This window comes from Amblyraja radiata, chromosome 7 (genome assembly GCF_010909765.2).
Source record: "Amblyraja radiata isolate CabotCenter1 chromosome 7, sAmbRad1.1.pri, whole genome shotgun sequence".
NCBI lineage: Eukaryota > Metazoa > Chordata > Chondrichthyes > Rajiformes > Rajidae > Amblyraja > Amblyraja radiata.
In genome coordinates this window covers 9,400,972-9,423,612 of record NC_045962.1, presented here as the reverse complement: position 1 = coordinate 9,423,612, position 22,641 = coordinate 9,400,972, and the positions used below count along the sequence as shown (strand labels likewise).

At 48.9% G+C, this 22,641-nt stretch overlaps 1 protein-coding gene across 1 annotated transcript in view; it reads left to right on the top strand.

Annotated features, from left to right (window-relative positions):
* itgb5 (integrin subunit beta 5) overlaps window positions 1-21,877 on the top strand; it is a 100,762-nt gene extending 78,885 nt beyond the window's left edge. The window contains exons 11-15 of the mRNA XM_033023673.1: window positions 9,268-9,490; window positions 11,577-11,677; window positions 16,913-17,032; window positions 20,357-20,523; window positions 21,421-21,877. Of these exons, the coding sequence (XP_032879564.1) occupies window positions 9,268-9,490; window positions 11,577-11,677; window positions 16,913-17,032; window positions 20,357-20,523; window positions 21,421-21,516 (707 nt within the window). The 3' untranslated portion in view covers window positions 21,517-21,877. The remainder of the gene's footprint in view (window positions 1-9,267; window positions 9,491-11,576; window positions 11,678-16,912; window positions 17,033-20,356; window positions 20,524-21,420) is intronic.
* The last annotated feature ends 764 nt before the right edge of the window (window positions 21,878-22,641 follow it).

The window sequence follows — 22,641 nt, the reverse complement described above, 5'->3', positions numbered from 1 at the left end:
CTGCCTGCGGAGGGCTGGAGTCAGCCTCCTTCTCCGCTGCTTCCAGTCCTCGCCCTGGAACACAGCCGGCTACTTCAGGCTGACTACCTGTGGACTCACCTGGCTCCCCTACGGTTTCCACATCAACCCGGGTCTGTTCCTGATCCTGTTCTCTGACATGTACCCCTTTCTTACTTTTCCCTGCCCTTGTGGGGTCAAACAATTTACACTGGTTGATGTGGAACCATTTGACTCTACGGGGAAGCTGAATGGCATACACCATGGGACTGGCTTTGTCCACTATGTTGTATGGGCCCGCATACAAGGGTTCAAACACCCCTACCCTAGCATATCTCCTGACCATTACCTGGTCTCCCACTGCCCACTCGCAATGCCTGCGAGGCTCCAGCAGTAGCTTGTTTCTTTGGTGCTGGGCCCCCATGTTTCTGGCTGCCTGCCAGTGAACCTGTCTAAGTTGTTCAAATAGCCTCTTGGCAAACTTGTCCCGGTTCACTTCCCTGAGCTGTCCCTCTGTTAGGGCTGGGACCATAATGTGCATTGGCGTTCTCATGACCCGACCCGTCATAAGCTCATGGGGAGAGTACCCCGTACTCCTGGACTGGCTGGCCCGAATCCCCATAAGGACCAGGGGTAAAACCTCCACCCACCGGTTGGGTGAGTCCCCTGTTTCCTTCCTTATCCTTTCCTTTATTGTCCGGTTCAACCGCTCTACCGGACCTGAGGACTGGGGGTGGTAGGCCACATGCCACTTGGCCTTGATGCCCAGTATTCTAAGGGTGGACTGCATGACCTGTCCCGTGAAATGGCTCCCCTGATCTGACTCCACGAACTGTGGGAGTCCCCACCTGGTGAACACCTCCCTAACCAGGATTTTTGCCGTACCCATAGCGGTGGCTGCTCTGCAAGGGAAGGCCTCTACCCATTTTGAGAACACATCCACAAGGACTAAGCAGTACTTGTAACCCCCTTGAGCGGTTGGAAGGGGTCCGATGTAGTCGATTTGAATCGACTGCCATGGCCCCTCCACCCTCCCGATGTGTCCCATGGAAACCTTCCTTTTCTGGGGGTCTGGGTTGTTTGCTGCGCAAACCAGACAGCTTGCACAAAAGTCGCGAACATCTTCCCTGAGCCCTGGCCACCATCCTGCCATCTCTACTCGCTGCCATGTGGTCTCTGGCCCAGGGTGACCTGCCCCTGGACCCTCATGGGCTAGTTTTAAAAATTCCCTTCTGTACAGGGAAGGCACTACCCACTTATCTCCCTTGAATAACATGCCTTCCTTCACTGACATGTCTTTACCCCCATACGGTCCCTCTGTTTTCTCCTGCCTGCAAATGGCTGCTGAGGCAGCCTTTAAAATAGGGTCTTGTGCCTGGACCGTGGTCAGGTCCGGAGCCAAAACCACTCCCGCACTCTCCTTTTCACGAGGCTGCTCCCTGGCTGCAGCTACCTGTCCTTCCTGATAGGGGTCCCATGCTTTCCCACTCCTGGCTCCTTCCCTGGCCAAGCAATCCGCCCTCTGATTTTCCTCACCTCGTGGACTATAGGGTGCCCTACTAGATGGAGGGGATGTACGGGGGTTGTTCATGTGGACAATAGTACTGGAAGCACCTGTGTCCAGCAGGTAACTCCCGACCACATCCTGGACCTCCATCTTGACCCAGGGTCTCCCACATGGGCTACACTCTAACGGGCATAGGAATGTGGGCTGTTTCGCTGGCAGTCATAAAGGTGCCGGGGGTACGGATACGGGCGCACCCTGGCCAGTTGCCATGGCTACCTGTCCAGACCCTCCCGCCTTTGACTGCAAATAGGTAATTAGATCTCTTACATCTATTGTTACCTCCGGGGCTGGGTTGGCCGTTACCGGGGTCCTATCCCCCACTGCTCTACTTGGGTTTCTGCACTCCCTCTTGTAATGCCCGGGCTTCCCACACCCATAGCACACCAGCCTCATCTCGGAAGAGGTCTGGCTGCCTTCCTGTTTCCACTGCCTCCTTTTGGGGGGTGCCGGTACTATTTCGTGCACCTTGCCCTTGAAGGGCTTCTCCTCACTTCTCTCTCCATTGCGGTACGCAAGGGTGAGCTTCCTGATCACCTCCGCCTCGTTAAGGTTTGGGTCAGCTGGGTCGAACCAGTGCTCGGCCCTTGCCCTAACTCGCGGGAGGCAATTCGCCACCAGAGTCTTCAGCCAGTGAGCTGTTCTCCCATCTAAATTCTGCCTATCTAAAGGCATCCCACACGCTCCCTCATACACTGCCCACAGCCTGTCTGCGAACATGTCCGGGGACTCAGCTACCTGCTGCTCCGTCTCCCCCACCCTGGTGAAAGGACTACCCTGATTCAACCCCATGGCCTCCAGAACCGCTGTCTGTGCCGCTACCCATGTTTCAGGTCTTCCCCCTTCCCTGGAGGTCACTGCCTTGCATAGGTATGAATCTAGGGTCATCAGTAGCAGCTTTACCCGTTCTATCTCATCGCAATCGTTTATGTCGGCTGCCTGCTGCACCTCCATAAAATGCAATGACGGGTCTCCCGCCCTGGTTAACTTGGGAACCTGAGCCACCATCCCCCTCAGCACATGTGCCCCATGGGGAATGATGATATCACTCTCTATGGGCCCCCTATCTGCCTGCCCTACCGGGGGACCATATTTCCTTTGCCGTGCCGGGCACATCTGCCCTACTCTGGGCTGTTGCCCCTTTACCCCTGGCTCTCCCACCATGATCGGTAACCCCACCACCTCGTGGTGTGCTACACATGGCGCGGAAGCCGCTAACTGAGGGTGCTCTCCCGCCCCTCCTTGGGCCTGTCCCTCCCCGGACAACCCGAACCCCACCTGCCGACCCGGACCTATCCCCGGCGCCTCAGGAGGCGGTCTATTCCCCTTTGCCACTGGGGAATCATCTGCTGAGGGAAGCCCTCTGCCCCCGGGGGACCCCCCTGGTCCTACCAGGTGAACCCGTCCCCTAGTCTTGGACAGAGTCTCCTCCAGCTGCGCTATCCTCGCCTGGCAAGGCCCGTGATCACTATTGCCTAGCTCGCTACGGGCCACCCTGTATGCTGCTTGTATATCCTGGAACTTTCCCTCCAGCTCCCTGCACTTCTGTGTACTCTGAGCCAGGAGTTCCTGGGCGTTCCTTTCCCTCTCCTTTGCCTCTACCACCTGGCATTGGAGGAATTCCTGGGCATTTCTGTGGGACTCCCTCGCCTGCAAGATACACTGCCTGGCTTTACTGCATTCCTCAGATAGCCCTTCCCCTTCTCTAGCGCTTTCTTCAGCGCTGGCCCTAGCTTCTCTCAGTTGCTCTTCCAGTCTATCTATCTGTCTCTGCATATTGGCTACCTGCTGTGATAGGCACGCTAGCCAAACTGCCTTTTCCTGCCCTTTACTATACGCTTTGCTTTCCGTCCATTGAGCTGCTGCTTCTGCGGGCTGCTCAGCTCTCAACAGTGCTATCACCCATTGTTTGGTGAGATTGATCTTTTTAAACAGATAAGAGGAGATTCTCTCCTCCATCTTGCTACGTTCTCTCACCCCCTCTGACAAATCACATATCCCAAACCACCGAGGTCCTGCCATGGTCGCCATTCTGTAGGGGTTTTGTTTTTCCCTTTACTCCACAAAAGGATTCCCCTAGGTTCTAGACCTCGGAATTATGGTGGGATATGATAAAAGGTTGAATTGACCAGAGTGTGCCGATGAGAGAAAACAGAAACCAAGATGGACTCAAAGCAAGTCTAAAATTTACAGGCTTTATTAAACAATGAGAAATCGAATCTCACCAACACTACACAATGCGTGGCTAAACTTATGCTTTAAACTAAAACTATGGACGAAAACTATCGGGCACGTCGTAAAACTTACTTTAACACAAGTTACTTGCAAGCATACTCCCCCTTGACCTTTCTCCCCTCAACCTCCTATTTCGGGAAATTCACCAGGTCACCAGGATACTCACAGCGAAGTCGATGCAGGCCCACGAGCTGTCCAGCAGAGCAGGAAGAGCAGGAAGAGCGAGAGAGTTCTGGCTTGACTTCGGCTTTTATACCTGAGCTTCCTTTGAAACCCCCAGGTGGTCCTCTGGATAGAAGGGGTTCTTTTGATGTTTCCCAGTTTCGATCTGGCATGAACAATAGGCTTCCGATGATAAGGGGTTTGCTGATGTCATGATCCCTCAGCCTGATCGTTATCATCCCCGATGGTGATTGTGCTTGTGCTGGCCTGTTTACCACCGTCTGCTGAGGCTTGGTTCCTCCCTTTGTGTATCCAAGAGAATCTCGTTATCTCCGTCTCAGCCTTCCCTGTTCACACCGTTGTGTGATGTCCAAGTCCACAGGCCAGACGGGTTTGATTCTTGATGTGTATTGGGGGGGTTTTTCCGTTGCAGCCAGCAAATTTGTCTTTTAAGATATCCATGTGCTTATTCAATTTCTTCCATAATTTTGGAGGATTTGCCCAAATAACTTACAGTCATACGGAGCTGAGTGGTGAAGGAGAGTGCTGTGGCCTCCCAACATCAATACATGTGTAAAATACAGAGAACGGCAGCATTCAATCTTCAGTTTAGTTTATTGTCACGTGTACGGAGGTACAGTGAAAAACTTTAGTTGTGTGCGAACCAATCAGCAGAAAGACAATACATGATTACAATCGAGCCATTTACAGTGTATAGATACATGATAATGGAATGTTGTTTAGTGCAAGGTAAAGCCAGCAAAGTTCGATCAAGGACAGTCTGAGCGTCACAAATGAGGTAGATAGTAGTTTAACACTGCTCTCTGGTTGTGGTAGGATGATTCAGTTACCTGATAACAGCTGGGAAGAAACTGTCCCTGAATCTGAGGTAGACAAAAGTGCTGGAGAAACTCAGCGGGAGAGGCAGCATCTATGGAGCGAAGGAAATAGGCAACGTTTCGGGCCGAAACCCTTCTTCAGACTTCTGAATCTGGTCGTGTGCGTTTTCGCACTTCTGTACCTTTTGCCCGATGGGAGAGGAGAGAAGAGGGAATGGCCAGGGTGTGACTCGTCCTTGATGATGCTGCTGGCCTTACTGAGGCAGCGTGAGGTATAAATGGAGTCAATGGAAGGGAGGTTGGTTTGTGTGATGGTCCGGGCTGCGTTCACAATTCGTTGCAATTTCTTGCGGTCTTGGATGGAGCTGTTCCCAAACCATGGTGTGATGCATCCCGATAAAATGCTTTCTGCTGTGTCCATGATAAACCTAATATTCCAGCAGTCACAATAGTCAAAGACTGGCCGCATAGCTTTAAGCTGAGAGGATGGAATTGACAAAATGTGGAGGGGCAACGTTTAAGGGGGGTGTGCAGTCAAATTTTTTTTCAGGTGGTGGGTGCCTGGAACGCGCTGCCGGGGATGGTGGTGGAGGCAGATACGACAGTGATGTTTATGAAGATTTTTAGACAAGCACATGCATATGCAGGGAATGGAGGGATATGGATGAAGTGCAGGCACTGGGGATTAGTTTAACTTGGCATCATATTTGGCACGGACATTGCGGGCCAAAGGGCTTGTTCCTGTGCTAAAGGTCTCAACCAGAAACGTCGCCCATTCCTTCTCTCCAGAGATGCTGCCTGTCCCGCTGAGTTACTCCAGCATTTTGCATCTATCTTCGGTGTAAACCAGCATCTGCAGTTCCTTCCGACTGTACCGTTCTGTGTTCTACTCAATCTTCACACTTCCCGACTGTATTTGACTGTACAAGGGGGTCGGGGATTCACGCCTACTTGTTTTACCAAAACATGTGAAACATTAATGTTTCCCCAGTGGGCAGAACTGGCACAGATAATGCAGAAGTAAATGAACTTAGTCTCGATAATTTATTTGCACTGTGGTTAATTGGAACTGCGTGTGACCAGAAATATTTCCAAGAAATGTGAGGAAATTAATGAACTGTAACCGAGAAAGATTTTTTGTCCATGTTTTTAAAAGAGCAACACTCACAACCTTGTTTTTTTTCCCGAAGCATTTATATCCGATGAAATAATTCACATGACGTCACGGCTGAACTGTATAAGTAACAGATGTGTAACATTCATGGGACTGAATATTAATCTGTGGAATATCACATTCAAAGCAAAACGGAAATAAGTCGGATCACAAACCAAATTGAATGATTTTGTGCTTGTGAGATGAGAGAATCTATATAGGAGGGAGTTTTCTCGACCATTTTTGCTGCAATGTTATCCGCAGAGCTTGGCCTTGAGTTAGAAATCCCTCTCGCAGCACATTACTGAATGAGGTCGATGTTATTCCACATGTGCTCATTAATGATGAGTTGTGATTCAGTGGTTAATACAGTCTTCATCAGACGCTCAACATTTTAACACAACTTCCCAAAGATGTCAAGAGCACAATGAATGCCGAGTTCTTTTACTTGCTCCTAGTTTAGCGTGCCAACATAGCACGGGACATGCATATATTCAGTGATTACTGTCTCAATGTTTATTCTCTGCCCGCACGTGATCCATATCCCTCCAATCCCCGCATATCCATGTGCCTGTCTAAAAGCCTCGTCAACACCATAGTTCTTCCCACTGGGGAAACAGAAATGTTTCACATGTTTTGGTAAAACAAGTCGATGTGAGTCCCCAACCTCCTTGTGCAGTCAAACACAGTCGGGAAGTGTAAAGAATGAGTAGAAAACAAAACAGTCTGGGAGGAAATGTGAACAAGAGCTGGCAAAAAAAAGTTGTATCGGGTATAACTGAAGATTTTGGTTTACATTAGATCAGGGGTCTCCAAACTATGGCCTGCGGGCCACATCCGGCCCGCCACAAGATTTTATCCGGCCCATGGCAAGCGCTTAACACATTCCGTGCGGCGGGCTAGCCTGTGGTAGCGCGGGGACTTACAGGTCATTTTGCCGTAGAGGGTTTGTGTGCAGCTGCTGACAGGTTACTGTGGATGTCCCAGTGGGTGAGTGAGTGAGTACGGCCCGCAAAAATATGCCAAATATATAATGTGGCCCTCATGCTGAAAAGTTTGGAGGCCCCTGCATTAGATGAAACTAATAGACAAACTGAAAATGTTCCAAGCAAACGTGTTGCAGGAGCCAGTTGATAATTATCTCAGTGTTTTCAGATATTTAGCAAGGAGATTTTCAAGAGATTAGTAACAATACAGAACTGGTGGGCATTGGGGGGGTGAGCAGTAAGTAGTAATGGCTCACGTGATGTCCAATTTCTAAACCTTCCTTGAAAGTGGCGTCACAGGTGGATAGGGTGGTCAAGAAGGCTTTTGGCACATTGGCCTTCATCAGAGTTTTAAAGGGCCTGTCCAACTGCGACGACCTAATCCGCGAGTTCAGAAGAGTTTAGGAGAGTTTGAAAAAGTGTCATGTTGAAGACCTCCTTCGACTATGTAGAAGACTTGCTTCGACCTCCTTCGACAATGTTGAAGACTAGCTACGACTAGCAACGGGAAAATTGGACACCGAATAGTGGAGAGTGAAGACGACCTCCTTCGACCTCCCTTCGACTATGTTGAAGACTATCTTCGACTACCTTCGACTACCCTCGATTACCTGCGCATAACATGCCGACCTATTACGACTTACTTCGAATAAACCTACGAGTAAAAAAAATATAGATTTTTTTCCATGGTGACCTTTTTTCACTCGCGGGCATTTTTCAGCATGTTGAAAAATACGCCGCAACCTAGCTGAGGCCTCGTGTACGCGGGGACTACTCTCGAGCACGAAGGAGAGTTACAAAGACCTCCTAGGATCTCCTAGGACCTTGTGTCGACCACGCTGCGAGTATGAGCCAAGGGCAGACTCTTCTGAACTCGCAGATTAGGTCGCCGCAGTGGGACAGCCCCTTTAGTATAGAAGTTGAGAGGCCATGCTACAGTTATATAAGAGGTTGGTGAGGCTACATTTAGAGTATTGGTGTTCAGTTTTGGTCACCATGTTATAGGAAAGGCTTGAAAAGGTTCAGAGAAGGATGGTTCCAGGACTCGAGGGACTGAACTATAGGAAGTGGTTAAGCAGGCTAGGGCTTAATTCCTTGCAGCACAGGAGGATGAGGGGTGATGGTGTAGAGGTGTACAAAATGACAAGAAGAATAGATCAAAGAAAGAGTGTTTTATTGGCATGTGTCCCAGATAGAACAATGACATTCTTACTTGCTGCAGCACAACAGAATATGTAAACATAGTAACATAGAAAATAGGTGCAGGTGTAGGCCATTTGGCCCTTTGAGCCAGCACCGCCAATCATTGTGATCATGGTTGATCATTCACAATCAGCAACCTGTGCCTGCCTTCTCCCCATGTCCCATGATTCCACTAGCCCCTGGTGCTATGTAACTCTCTTATAAATTCATCCAGTGACTTGGTCTCCACTGCCCTCTGTGGCAGAGAATTCCACAAATTCATAACTCTGGGTGAAAACGTTTTTTCCCATCTCAGTTTTAAATGGCCTCCCCTTCCTTATTCTTAGACTCTGGCCCCTGGTTCTGGACTCCCCCATCATTGGGAACATTTTTCCTGCATCTAGCTTGTCCAGTTCTATTATAATTTTATACATAGTACACTGTAAACAATAGGTCGGGTAAACACACAGACACTTTTGCCCAGAGTAGGGGAATCGAGAAGAAGAGGACATAGGTTTAAGGTGAGGGGAGAAAGATTTGATAGGAACCTGAGGAGTAACGATTTCTGCACACAGAGTAGTTGGTGTATGGAATGTGCTGCCGGAGGAGGTAGTTGATGCAGGGACTATTGCAACATTTAAGAAATCTTTAGACAGGTACATGGATAGGGTAGGTTTGGAGGGATATGGGAGAAATGCAGGCAGGTGCGGCTGGTGTAGATGGGGCATGTTGATCAGTGTGGGCAAGTTGGGCCGAAGGACCTGTTTCCACACTCTATAACTCTATGTTGGTTGGCATGGGCAAGTTGGGCCGAAGGGCCTGGTTCCACACTGTATAACCCTTTAATTCATCTTTGATCATTTTTGTCATCTTTTCTTTCTTCAGTGCAACACCTTCCTCCTCATCCTCTCTAAGGTTTGCACGCCCATTGCCCATGGATGCCTCCAGCTGCCGCGGATGTGTCCAGTTCCATCACACGTTCCGCTCCAGAGATGCCTCTTGTGAGATGGGGGGCAGACACAACAAGCTGGAGTAGCTCAGCGGGACAGGCAGCATCTCTGGAGAGAAGGAATGGGTGACGTTTCGGGTGGAGGCAGGGTACTGATTGCCACCTGGAGAGTCTCTCACCAAGGCTCCTTGTCTCCCCAGGTCACGGAGAATGCCTCTGTGGTGAATGCAAGTGTCACGAGGGCTGGGTTGGAGACAACTGCAACTGCTCGACCGAGATGGACACCTGCTTGTCGGACGACGGGCAGATTTGCAGCGGAAGGGGCAACTGTGCCTGCGGCCGGTGTTCCTGCACCGAACCTGGGGCTTTCGGGGACACCTGCGAGAGGTGCCCCACCTGCCCTGATGCCTGTGGCACTAAAAGGTAGGCACCGTACCCACTCCGCAACAGAACACTTGGCGTTACACATGCACACATTAGTGGTGGCACAGCCACGTGGAAGCTATTTACTATTTACAGCCAAGTGCTCCTGAAGGAGAGACCACTTCATTGTGTTTGGTGCTTGGTTATAAGTTCATATGTTCTAGGAGAGGAATTAGGCTATTCGGCCCATCAAGTCTACGCCGACATTCAATCATGGCTGATAAACATAGAAACATAGAAAATAGGTGCAGGAGTAGGCCATTCGGCTCGAAGGGCCGAATGGCCTACTCCTGCACCTATTTTCTATGTTTCTATCTTTCCCTCTCAACCCCATTCTCCTGACTTCTCCCCGTAACCCTTGGCACCAGTACTAATCAAACACCTCTCAATCTACGCCTTAAAAATATCCACTGACTTGGCCTCCACAGCCCTCTGTGGCAATGAATTCCACCCTCTGACTAAAGAAATTCCTCCTCATCTCCTTCCTAAAGGCACATCCTTTTATTCTGAAGCTATCACCTCTGGTCCTAGACTATGGGATAGATGCAACCTTTTTTCAAGAGAGAAAACTTTTACAAAAGAAAAAACATGTTTTGACTATATAAATGTTGAGTATATTATGGATGTTTTAAGATAGTTGGTAACATGAATCCCATGATGAATATTTTTGGAATAATAAAGCACAATAATTAATGCCAGCATATTGTCCCAGAATTGAACAGAGTTGGATTCAAGGCATTTTTGCAAACTATATGATAATCATTTTTAACGATAATGTAAAAAGTTGCCTGCACCATTTATGCATGGAAAAATTATCTAAGTGTTGGCAGATTAGAGCTACTGCCTTACAGCTCCAGAGACCCCCGGGTTGGATCCTGACCTTGGGTGCAGTCTGTGTGGAGTTTGCAAGTTCTCCCTGTGACCACGTGGGTTTTCTCTGGATGCTCCGGCTTCCTCCCACATCACAAAGACGTACAGGTTTGTAGGTTAATTGTCCCTCTGTAAATTGCCCCTAGTGTGTATGAGAAAGTGGGATAACATAGAACTAGTGTGAACGGGTGATCGATGGTCAGCGTGGACTCGGTGGGCCAAAGGTCCTGTTTCCACGCTGTATCTCTAAACTAAACTGAAATCCTGCAAGCAGTGTTAGTGTACACGGGTGCATTTAATGTCATTATTAAGCAGCAGATAAATATGATTTCATGTTAACAGAGCGAGTATGAATGGTCAGGTCCACTGGAGTAATTGTCTAGAAACGAGAGTAACAAAGATGAGAGTCCCGGCAGCAAATGACAGAGGCAGAGACAGTTGGGGGATTACAAGAGGAGTACGAAAAAAACACAGGAGTAGGCCATTCGGCCCTTTGAACCAGCACCGCCATTCAATATGATCATGGCTGATCATCTAAAATCAGTACCCCGTTCCTGCTTTTCCCCCATATCCCTTGATTCCTTGTGGCGACTCTCTGCGTATTGGTCTCAGAGATCTATCGTCCGTTACTATCGCACTACGTTTTTACATCTCGTGCCCATTTGTAAATCCAGCAACTATATTGTGCAGATAGACACAAAAGGCTGGAGTAACTCAGCGGGACAGGCAGCATCTCTGGAGAGACCCTTCTTCACACTATATTCTGCATTCATTATCTTCCCCTTTGCTCTCCCCATTGTACTTGAGTTTGACTTGGTATTTAGTAATATCTGATCTGTTGGATAGCACACAAAACAAAGGTTGTCACCGTACCTCGGTACACGTGGCAGCAATAAGCCTAAAGCTGACAAGATAGATAGCTCTTGCATTCATTGTTCATGTTAAGGTGGGGTGCTCTTATCAGCCTGCACACAATCCATAGACCTCCATTCCTTGCATATCCATGTGCCTGTCCTAAAGCCACTATCACATTCGCCTCCACCACCCTCGGGCAGCGCGTTGCTTCCAGGCACTCACTGCCCTCTGTGGCAAAAAACAAGTTGTCATGTACATCTCGGTTATACTCCGCTCCTCTCACCTTCATCCCATGCCCTCTAGAATTAGACTTGTTGTTAAATGCATGCAGAGTAATTCCTGGTTGCTTCTTCTGTTGCAGGGAGTGTATCGAGTGTCGACTGTTTAAGTCGGGGAGACTGGCGGACAATCAGACCTGTCAACGACTCTGCAAGGATGAGATCCTGACAGTCGATGCCCTCAGTGAGTAAACCCTGTTTCCAAAAGTCAAATTCACCTGGAGATAATGGTACCCAAATGTAGGGATTATAGGAATACCTCAGCTTTAGGCATAAGGACATAAGGAATAGGAGTAGAATTAGGCCATCAGGCCCGTCAAGTCTGCTCCACCATTTAAAGCCCTGTCCCGCGGTACGAGTTCATTCCAAAAGGTCTCCCGAGTTTAAAAAAAATCAAACTCGTGGTAAGCACGGAGTGAACGTAGCGGGTACGTCGGAGCTCGGGGACGTCTCTTAGCGTTAACGGCAGGTACTCGGGAATACTCGCAAAGGGCAGGTAAGCACGGGAAGACTCGTGAAGATTTTTCAACACGTTGAAAAATGTCCACGAGAGCCCCGAGCACCGACGAGTGGCCATTACCGTAAATCTCCGAGTTCGAATCAGGGCAAACTCGGGAGAGCTCTTGGAATGAACTCGTACAGTGGGACAGGGGTTTAAGTCATGGCTGATCTATCTCTCTCCCTCCTCACCCCATTCTCCTGCCTTCTCCCCATAACCTCTGACACCCGTACTAAGGGGGAATGGTTCAAGAAAGGGTTGGTAGTGGGCAGGAAACGTGGAGAAGCCCAGGGTGAGAAAGCGGCAGATAGACTGTCACGTGGAAACACGTGCCCGGTTGCTCACTGTAGTGGAGCCGAGCAGAGAAGTGGAATGTTTGTTAAATGATGAGGGATTGGGTGGTGTGTTTGTGTACAAGTCACTAAAGACCAACGGGTAGCTGCAGAAGGGAAAATGGTGGGTCAGCCTTCATGACAGGATGATTGGAAAGAAGTATAGATCATAGAGCGATACAGCACAAAGATAGGCCCTTCGGCCCACAATGTCTGTGCCCACATGATGCCAAGACCTCTTACCAGCCTGCACATAATCCATATACCTACATTCTTTGCAAAACCATCTGTCCAAAAGTCTCTTAAATGCCACTATCATATCTGCCTCCATCACCCTCTGGCAGCGAGTACTCACCGCCCTCTTTGGTAAAAAAACATCTCCATTATACTCTGCCCCTCTCACCCTAAACCCATGCCCTCGAGTATTTAATTTTCCCACCCTGGGGGAAAGATTCTGACTCTTTACCCTATAGAGTGATACAATGTGGAAACAGGCCCTTCGGCCCTACTTGCCCATACTGGCCAGCTAGTCCCACCAGCCTGCGCATGGTCCCTATCTCTCCAAACCTGTCCTATCCATGTACCTGTCTAACTGTTTCTTAAACGTTGGGATAGTCCCTGCCTCAACTACCTCCTCTGGCAGCTCGTTCCATACACCCACCACCCTTTGTGTGGAACAAGTTACCCCACAGATTCCTATTAAATTGTTTCCCCTTTGTCCTTAAACTTATGTCTTCCGGTCCTCGATTCACCCACTCTGGGCGAGAGACTCTGTGCATCTACCGGAACTATTCCCCTCATGATGTTATACACTATCTATGCATCTCATCATTTTGTCAGCTGTCAGTGAATGGACCGCTGTGCGTTGGTCTCCCCCTGAACAAGTTCATGTTCCTGTTTCCATATCACACTCTGGAATGGAAATCAGATGTCAGTACTGCTCGAGGAAGGAAAGGTGCCGTGACTGTAGTTCTAGGCTGCATTTCTGATGATCAATTCAACGATGCTGGTACTGGACATACTCTTGTAAACACAGACATAAATGATGGAAATGCACTGATGCAATTCGGTTGATGATTTCCACGTTCTGTATTTACAAATTCAAACTTCACCATGAATGTGCATACCTCAGTAATATATATTTGGTTTCTTTAGTTTAGTTTTGAGATACAGTGCGGAAAAAGTCACTTTGGCCCCCCCGAGTCCGCGCCGACCAGCGATCCCTGTACATTAACACTGCCATACACAAACTCGGATCAATTTTTTTAACATTTATAACTAAGCCAATTAACATAGAAACATAGAAATTAGGTGCAGGAGTAGGCCATTCGGCCCTTCGAGCCTGCACCGCCATTCAATATGATCATGGCTGATCATCCAACTCAGTATCCCGTACCTGCCTTCTCTCCATACCCTCTGATCCCCTTAGCCACAACTAACTCCCTCTTAAATATAGCCAATGAAGTGGCCTCAACTACCCTCTGTGGCAGAGAGTTCCAGAGACCCACAACCCACAAACCTGAACGTCTTTGGAGTGTGGGAGCAAACCGAAGATCTCGGAGAAAACCCACGCAGGTCACGGGGAGAACGTACAAACTCCGAACAGGCAAGCACCCGCAGTCAGAATGGAACCCGGGTCTCTGGCGCTGTAAAGCAGCAACTCTACCGCTGCGCCACTATGCCACCCGACAGTGGGTTGATTGGTTTGAAGATTAAAATTTAGTGTCGTTTGGGAAACGCCCTTGACTTATGGCAGAGACGAATATTGTAGATTTTATGACAGCATACTACTCGTGGCTATTTCAAGTAGGTTGGGAAATTCTAATAAATCACAGACGTTTGTATAGAAAGTCTGAAACTTGACAAAAGCTCAACATTGTGCAAGAAGCTGACATTGCGGCAGATAGAAAATGAACAGTATTCAGTATTTACTTTAATGTCATTTTAACTGAGTACTTACATACGCAGAAGAAACGAAAAATTGTTTCTCAATCAATTCCCGTCAGTGCAGTTAATAAAAACAGAATAAATACATGTAGCTTTAAAATTAAAATTAACATATCTAAAATTGGCCTAAAAATTGAACTAAAAACAGACATTCAGACCGAACAGTGGCTTTGCTTTGGCAGGTGCCTAGCTGTCAAAGTATGGGCGAGGTTAGATGTATTGGTGTATGATGTATGGGGAGGGGACACAGTCCGTTAACCAGTCTTATTGCCTGTGGGAAGAAGCTGTGTAGAATCCTGCTGGTTTTGCAGCTGATGCTCCTGTACCTCTTCCCAGAGGCAGAATGGAGAAGATGTGGTGTGATGGATGACAGGGGTCCTTAATAATGGAGATGGCTCTGCGGATGCTGCGCTTCTGATAGATCTCCAACAGGAAAGGGAGTGGGGCACCAATGATCCTGCTGGCTGTCTTCACTATCCTGTTAAGTTGTTTTTCTTCATAAGCCTTGCAGCTCCCAAACCAGGAAGTGATGCCATCGGTCAATATACTCTCGATGGTGCCCCTGTAGAAGGTCCTTAGGTGGACAGTAGGGAGACCTGCTTTCCTAAGTCTCTGGAGAGGGTGGAGCCGCTGCTGAGCTCTTTTGATCACTGCTGTGGTGTTGGTCGTAGAGGTCAAGTCATCCGCCAGGTGAAGTCCCAAGAACTTCACACTGCTGACCCTCTCCACAGCAGCTCCATCAATATGCAGCGGAGTGTGATGGTGTTTTCCAATCTATTAAACCCTCGTTATTACAGACCTTGTTCATGTACATAAGTGATAGGAGTAAAATCAGGCCATTCGGTCCATCAAGTCTATTCCACTATTCAATCATGGCTGATCTATCTCTCCCTCCTAACCCCATTCTCCTGCCTTCTCCCCATAACCCATGACACCCGTATTAATCAAGAATCTCACAACCTCTGCCTTAAAAATAAGCGGCCTAATAACCTGTATAGCCTATGCAGCATGTAGCCTTTATGGAGCTACCGACCTTCACCACCAGGCCGGGCTGCCGAAGCCATCCCCAGCTTGCACCGTCTCCCTGGCCATTTCCAGGCCGCGCCTGCCGCTGCCACCAGCGCCGACCCTCGCCTGTACTCCTGCCGCCCGTGGGCTGCGACCATTGAATCTGCTGATCCTCACCTCTCCCCCTGGCCACCAGCAGGCCGGGGCCGTCAACCCACCTGGATTCCGGGCCCAGATACACACTGAGCGTATGAGGAAGGGTCTCGACCCGAAACATCGCCTATCCATGTTCTCCAGAGATGCTGCCTGACCCACTGAGTTACTCCAGCACTTTGAAACGTCACCTATCCATGTTCTCCAGAGATGCTGCCTGACCCATTGAGTTACTCCAGCACTTTGTGTCCTTTTGTGTATTAACCAGCAACTGTAGTTGTTTGTCTCTACTTGTTTGGCGGCGCGACTCACCCGTTGCAGCGGCCCCTACAGCCTGTCTGTCTTTTTTTTTTGTCTAGTTAAATGTAGTGTTGGTGTTTTTTAATACTAGTTTTAAATGTGTATATGTGGGGGGCAGGGGGAGGGGGAAACTGTTTAAAATCTCTTCCCTGTCCGGGAGACCCGACCTTTTCCCTGTCGGGTCTCCATTGTCGTTGGGGCCTAGCACCGTGGAGCGGCCTCCAGCCTGAACGACCCGGGGGCTCGAGAGACTGCGGAGCTGCGGACTACTCACCATCGTGGGGCTGGCCGGCCTCGGAGCGTGGGGAGCGGTGGTGACTCGCTGCTGCGACTCGACTCCTGGGGCTCGGAGGCTCCAGCAACGCAGCCGCAGGTCCGGTGGACTGGGACATCGGGAGCTCGCGGGTCCGGGGGGAGAGAGAGACCGCTTCCCGGAGCTCCCGCAACGCGACTTCTCCAGCCCGTGTCGCGGGGTTGCAACGACCCGGAGCGGGGACGTACATCGCCCGGCACGGCTTCATGGCCGTGGGATATTCCAGCGCCCGCCGGGGGCTCCAACTTTGTGACATTTAGACCGGGAGCGGGGCCGTAAATCGACCCAGCACGGCCTAAAATGGCCGTGGGACTTATCATCGCCCGCCTGGGGCTTGGAAATCGGGAGAGACATGGAGAACAGGGGAGAGAAAAGACTTTGCCTTCCATCACAGTGGGTCCACTATGATGGATGTTTGTGTGAATTAAATTGTGTGTATGTCTAGGAAATTGTCTTTGTTTGTATGGCTGTGGAAACAGAATTTCGTTTGAGCCTCACTGAGGCTCAAATGACAATAAATTGTATTGTATTGTATTTATACAATGATAATCCTTTTCTCGGTTATAGCGGACAATCAGTAAGAGCGGACATCATTCCGACCCCCCCACCCTCACCACGGTGCATTATAACAAGGGTTCACTGCTCTCTAACATGGCCTTGGCCATTTCACCGTGTCTTTGTCCTGCCTTTAGCTTGTTTGAGGTTGTGGCGGTGGGTCTGAGTGTTGGTGAGATCTGACGTGGAGCAGGACCAGGTTATTGGGTTGGTGGAGCTGGCTGCACCGTGCAGTACCTTCATGACCCACTACCGCCTACGCTCTGCCTCCCTGCCACGGCACTGACCAGCGCTTCTTCGATTTCCCCCCAGACCCCGTTGACCAGGACGCAGTTCTGTGCCTGTACAAGACCGAGAACGACTGTGTCATGAGGTTCACCTACTCAGAGCACGACAGCGGAAAATCTGTCCTCACCGCGCTGAAGGAGCCAGGCAAGTTGTCTCTGTCGGTAATATTGTCGTTAACTTTGATGGACTTTGTTCTCCATCTGACCATCTCTCATGCGAGTCGGTTGTATTGTGTCTGACAATGAAAATGGCAGAATGTTTGGATCTCTCTGCATCTCCTAATCCAATGCCTGACCAATCTATCTCTCCACCATGTAGGTAGGAACTGCAGATGCTGGTTTAAACCGAAGATAGACACAGAAAGCTGGAGTAACTCTGCGGGACAGGCAGCGTCTCTGGAGAGAAGGAATAGGTGACGTTTCGGCTTGTGAAGAATCTGGGGGGTCTCAACCTGAAACATCACCTATTTCTTCTCTCCATAGGTGAGAATGAGTTACTGTGAGTAACTGAGTTACTCCAGCTTTTTGTGTCTCTCTCCACTCTGTACGTGAACATACTTTCTCTCTTCCCTCGCATGACCCAGAAGGTTGCGGCTTCTTCAGCAATGTCCATCTCCAGCATGTGTTTCCTGCTCTCGTTGCCAGCAGATACCCTGATCCACAACTGCCCCCTATTACATGTACCCTGGTCCACGTCCGGCCCTTGTTACTTAAGCCCTGGTCTACAAATGCCCATTGACAATAATACCCCGGTCCACAACTTCTTTTTGTCCAACTCAAATTTAGTCAGATATGTTTTCCGAATGATTAGGTTCCTAAGGTTCATTTGTTGTCACATACACCAATTGGTGTAGTGAAATTCACTGGCCAGGTCAGTCATACAATTTAAAAAAGCAACAGACTCAAAAAACACATTTTAACATAAACATCCACCACAGTGACTCCTACACATTCCTCACTGTGATGGAAGGCGAAATAAAGTTCCAAATCCTTCCTTGTTCTTCCTTGGTCGGGGGCCTTGAGTCCCGTAGCCGGCAGCGTTCGGGCCCTCCGCGTCGAGGCGTTCATCGGTGGGTTGTCAGCTCCCCCGCGCCGGGCGATCAAACCTCGCGTCAATTCAATTCAACGATGCTGGTACTGGGCATACTCTTGTAAACACAGACATAATTAATGGAAATGCACTGATGCAATTCGGTTGATGATTTCCACGTTCTGTATTTACAAATTCAAACTTCACCATGAATGTGCATACCTCAGTAATATATATTTGGTTTCTTTAGTTTAGTTTTGAGATACAGTGCGGGAAAAGTCCCTTAGCCCCCACTGTGCCACCCGACAGTGGGTTGATTGGTTTGAAGATTAAAATTTAGTGTCGTTTGGGAAACGCCCTTGACTTATGGCAGAGACGAATATTGTAGATTTTATGACAGCATACTACTCGTGGCTATTTCAAGTAGGTTGGGAAATTCTAATAAATCACAGACATTTGTATAGAAAGTCTGAAACTTGACAAAAGCTCAACATTGTGCAAGAAGCTGACATTGCGGCAGATAGAAAATGAACAGTATTCAGTATTTACTTTAATGTCATTTTAACTGTTACTTAAGCCCTGGTCTACAAATGCCCATTGACAATAATACCCCGGTCCACAACTTCTTTTTGTCCAACTCAAATTTAGTCAGATATGTTTTCCGAATGATTAGGTTCCTAAGGTTCATTTATTTGTCACATACACCAATTGGTGTAGTGAAATTCACTGGCCAGGTCAGTCATACAATTTAAAAAAGCAACAGACTCAAAAAACACATTTTAACATAAACATCCATCACAGTGACTCCTACACATTCCTCACTGTGATGGAAGTCCTTCCCTTTTTGTTCTTCCTCGGTCGTGGGCCTCGAGCCCCCATTGACAGGACGGTCTTGACTCCCGTAGCCGGTGGCGTTCGGGCCCTCCACGTCGAGGCGTTCAGCTCCCGCGTTGGGGGGATGTCAGCTCCCCCGCGCCGGGCGATCGAACCTCGCGTCGGGGCTGGACGAACCTGCGGCGTTGGAGCTCCCGACTAGCCTCTTCCGAGACTATGAGCCCTTGATGGTAAGTCCGCAGGCCGCGGTGGGAGTGATCCCAGGCAAGGGATCTGCTCCGATGGTAAGTCTGCGTCCCACGGTGGGGCTCATGACAGTTCAAGGCGGCTTCCCGCTCCAGCAATGGTGGGCGGCAGAGACGGAGAATGTGATCCGAAACTTGATCACCTCTCCGGGAAGGTAAGAACCTGAAGAAAAAAACCCCAAAAAGGATGAAATATACAAACAGACTGCCGGCAGGGCTGCCATCTCCCTCCTCCGGCGCCCCCTATATAATTCTTGGGGTGAAATCCACGATCAAGGTCTCTGTGGACATCCTATCCGGCCTAGTCTTTGTCGCTCACAGCCAGGGTAATTCTCTATATTCTCCATCATTACACTGCTCAGCTAGGATTCTCACGCACTTTTCCAGTTTAGATGGTATATGTTTAGGAACCTGCACGTGTTAAAGATGCTGCAACTGGGCCATTTTAGGTATGTTTTCTGCCAAGGTTTAGTTTAGATTGGAGATACATCGCAGAAACAGGCCCTTCAGCGATCCCCCCTTACTGACACTATCCCACACACACGAGGGACAATTTACACATACACCAATTAACCGACAAACCTGTACCTCTATGGAGTGTGGGGAGGAAACCGAAGATCTCGGAGAAAACTCAGGCAGGTCATGGTGACACACTCATCTCTCTGCTACCTTCAGGTAGAAGGTACAGGAGCCTGAAATCTGCAACATTCAGGTTTAGGAATAGCTACTTCCCCACAACCATTCTTCTTCTTCTTTCGTGTGGCGTGCACAGCCTAAAGTTGTAGGATAACTTGTTCTATTTGATCTTCTGTTTGTGCACGTCGAGTTGATTGCATTAGTCGAAACAGGGCGGACCACGTGAAGGTTGCAATCTTCCACTCCCCCCCCCCCCCCCCCCCCCCCACAGCCATCAGACTATTAAACTCAACTCAAACAAAAATCTGAACTTTAATAGCCTATTACACTTTATCTGGTTATTTATGTGTGTGTGTGTGTATATATATATATTCAATGGTATATGGACACACTGATCTGTTCTGTATTTATGCTTACAATATTCTGTTGTGCTGAAGCAAAGCAAGAATTTCATTGTCCTATCTGGGACACATGACAATAAACTCTCTTGAATCTTGAATCTTGAGAACGTGCAAACTCCGTACAGGCAGCACCCGTAGTCGTGATGGAAGCCGGGTCTCTGGCGCTGTATGGCAGTACCTCTACCGCTGCGACACCATGCCACCCACACAAGGTGTTGCTGGCAATGATGCTGTTGAACTGTGGGTTACGTGGAGTTGTCCGTACTCGCAGAATAAGATGGAGTTGATCTATTGTTTATTCACGGATTGCTCTTACTTTGCAGAATGTGCGCGTGGGACGGACCCGGTGACAGTCCTGCTGGCAGTGGTTGGCAGCATTTTGGCCGTGGGCATTGCTCTGCTGGCCATTTGGAAACTCATCGTGACCGTTCACGACAGGCGAGAATTTGCCCAGTTTCAAAACGAGCGATCCAGAGCACGATACGAGATGGTAAGTCCCTCGTACCTCTGTCGGATGAGTAATCACTGCAGAAGTAACTCGATGGTCAGTCAAAGTGCTTACAGAGGTTGGGGGGTCATGTTACAGCTATACAAGGCATTGGTGAGGCCACATTTGGAGTATTGTGTACCCTGTTGGCCACCTTGTTATAGGAAAGATGTCATTAAACTGGGAAGAGAGCAGAGAAGATTTACAAGGATGTTGCCGGGACTCAAGTGCCTGAGCAATAGGGGGAGGTTCGGCAGGCTAGGACTTTATTCCTTGAAGTATGAGGGGTGAACTTATGGAGTTGTATAAGATCATGAGAGGAGTAGGTTTACGGTAAGGGGGGGGGGGGGGGGGAGGGAAGGTTTAATAGGAACCTGAGGGGTAACCTTTTTTACACAAAGGGTGATGGGTGTATGGAGCGAGCTGCCGGAGGAGGTAGTTGGGGCATTATCTCAACCTTTTGGACAGGTATATGGATAGCATAGATTTAAAGGGATATGGGCCAAATGCTGTATAGGTGGGACCAGTGTAGATGGGGCATGTTGGTCGGCATGGGCAAGACTTACCAGCTTGTTCCATACACCCACCACCCTTTGTGTAAAGATGTCACCCCTCAGGTTCCCATTAAATCTTTCCCCCTCTCACCTTAACCCCATGTTCTCTGATTCTCGATTCCCCTGCTCAGTGCATCTACCCGACCTATTCCTCTGATGATTTTGTGCACCTCTATAAGATAATACGCCTCTAGAAAATGAAAGGATGGTGAGAATTGGATGCACTGCTGCTGCAGGTCACTGATGCGATGTCAGCACACGCGTCTGGTGTTATTTATCTCTGCAGCAGGTCAGGTGCAAGAACTACAGCAATAAACTTGATCAGCCATTTCCCTTTCCCTTCCAGGCCACCAACCCTCTGTACAGGCACCCCATCACAGTGCACTCAGTAGAACTGCTCCCGACAATGCACAACAAGGCTTACAACGGAATCGTTGACTGAACGGTACGCGGGCCCGCGCCGTGAGTTCCGACCCGACTCTGGCAACGTTCCTCGGGCAGAGATCGTGGCTTCCTACACCGCAACGAGACGTGGGGTACCGGCATGCCCTGCGTCCACAGATAACCATCTATTTCGAGCTCTTGCTGAGTGTCCCCGGAGAAGAGACCGTCTCAATGGGTTTGATCCTTGGTGGCGATTCGTGCTGCAAAACCTTTCGCAAGAGAGAAAACCTTTACAAAAGAAAATCCATGTTTTGGCCTGACTTTATAAATGTTGAGTATATTATGGGATGTTTTAAGATAGTTGGTAACATGAATCCCATGATAAATATTGTTGGCATATTAAAGCACAATAATTAATGCCAGCATATTGCCCCAGAGTTGAACATCATGGCAATTTTAGCGACCCAATCAGTTTTAACAATGAAGTAAAAAGTTGCCTGTGCCATTTCGGCATTGAAAATTTGTGTCCGGATTGGCAGATTAGAATTGATGCCTCACAGCGCCAGAGAACTTGGATCCTGACCTCGGCTGCAGTCTGTGTGGAGTTTGCACGTTCTCCCTGTGACCGCGTGGGTTTCCTTCGGGCGTTCCGGTTTCTTCCTACATCCCAAAGTCGTGTGGGTTTGTAGGTTAATCGGCCCGCTGTAAAATACCTAGTGGATGAGAAAGTGGGATAATATAGAACGGGTGACTGATGGTTGGCATGGACTCAGCGGGCCGAAGGGCCTGTTTCCGTGCTGTATCTCTGAACTAAACTATAAATTAGTATCTCCAGTGAAATCAGAAGCTGGAAACTAGGCAATAAACCTGCAGAAGTCAACTCAGAAGATTTGTACAATTCCATTATTTGTAATTAGGTTTGCCTCAAATGGCTGGGTGTCTGCAAAACTACCCAATACAATTTCACTCCTGTTTTGCTCCACCCCTTGCCCGACCACACACGCTCCTCCCGCCACCCCAGCCCGGCCTCAAACGACAATGTTTCTGCTTTCAGGAACTAAATACCTTGTAGCTGGTGGTAAAGCAGACCACGGGCATTGCCATGGTTCCTAACCAGGGGGGATGCCTTGAGGCGATCACTTCTTGCCTTCGTCATGGGGGGGCGACCTGCCAATGTGACCAC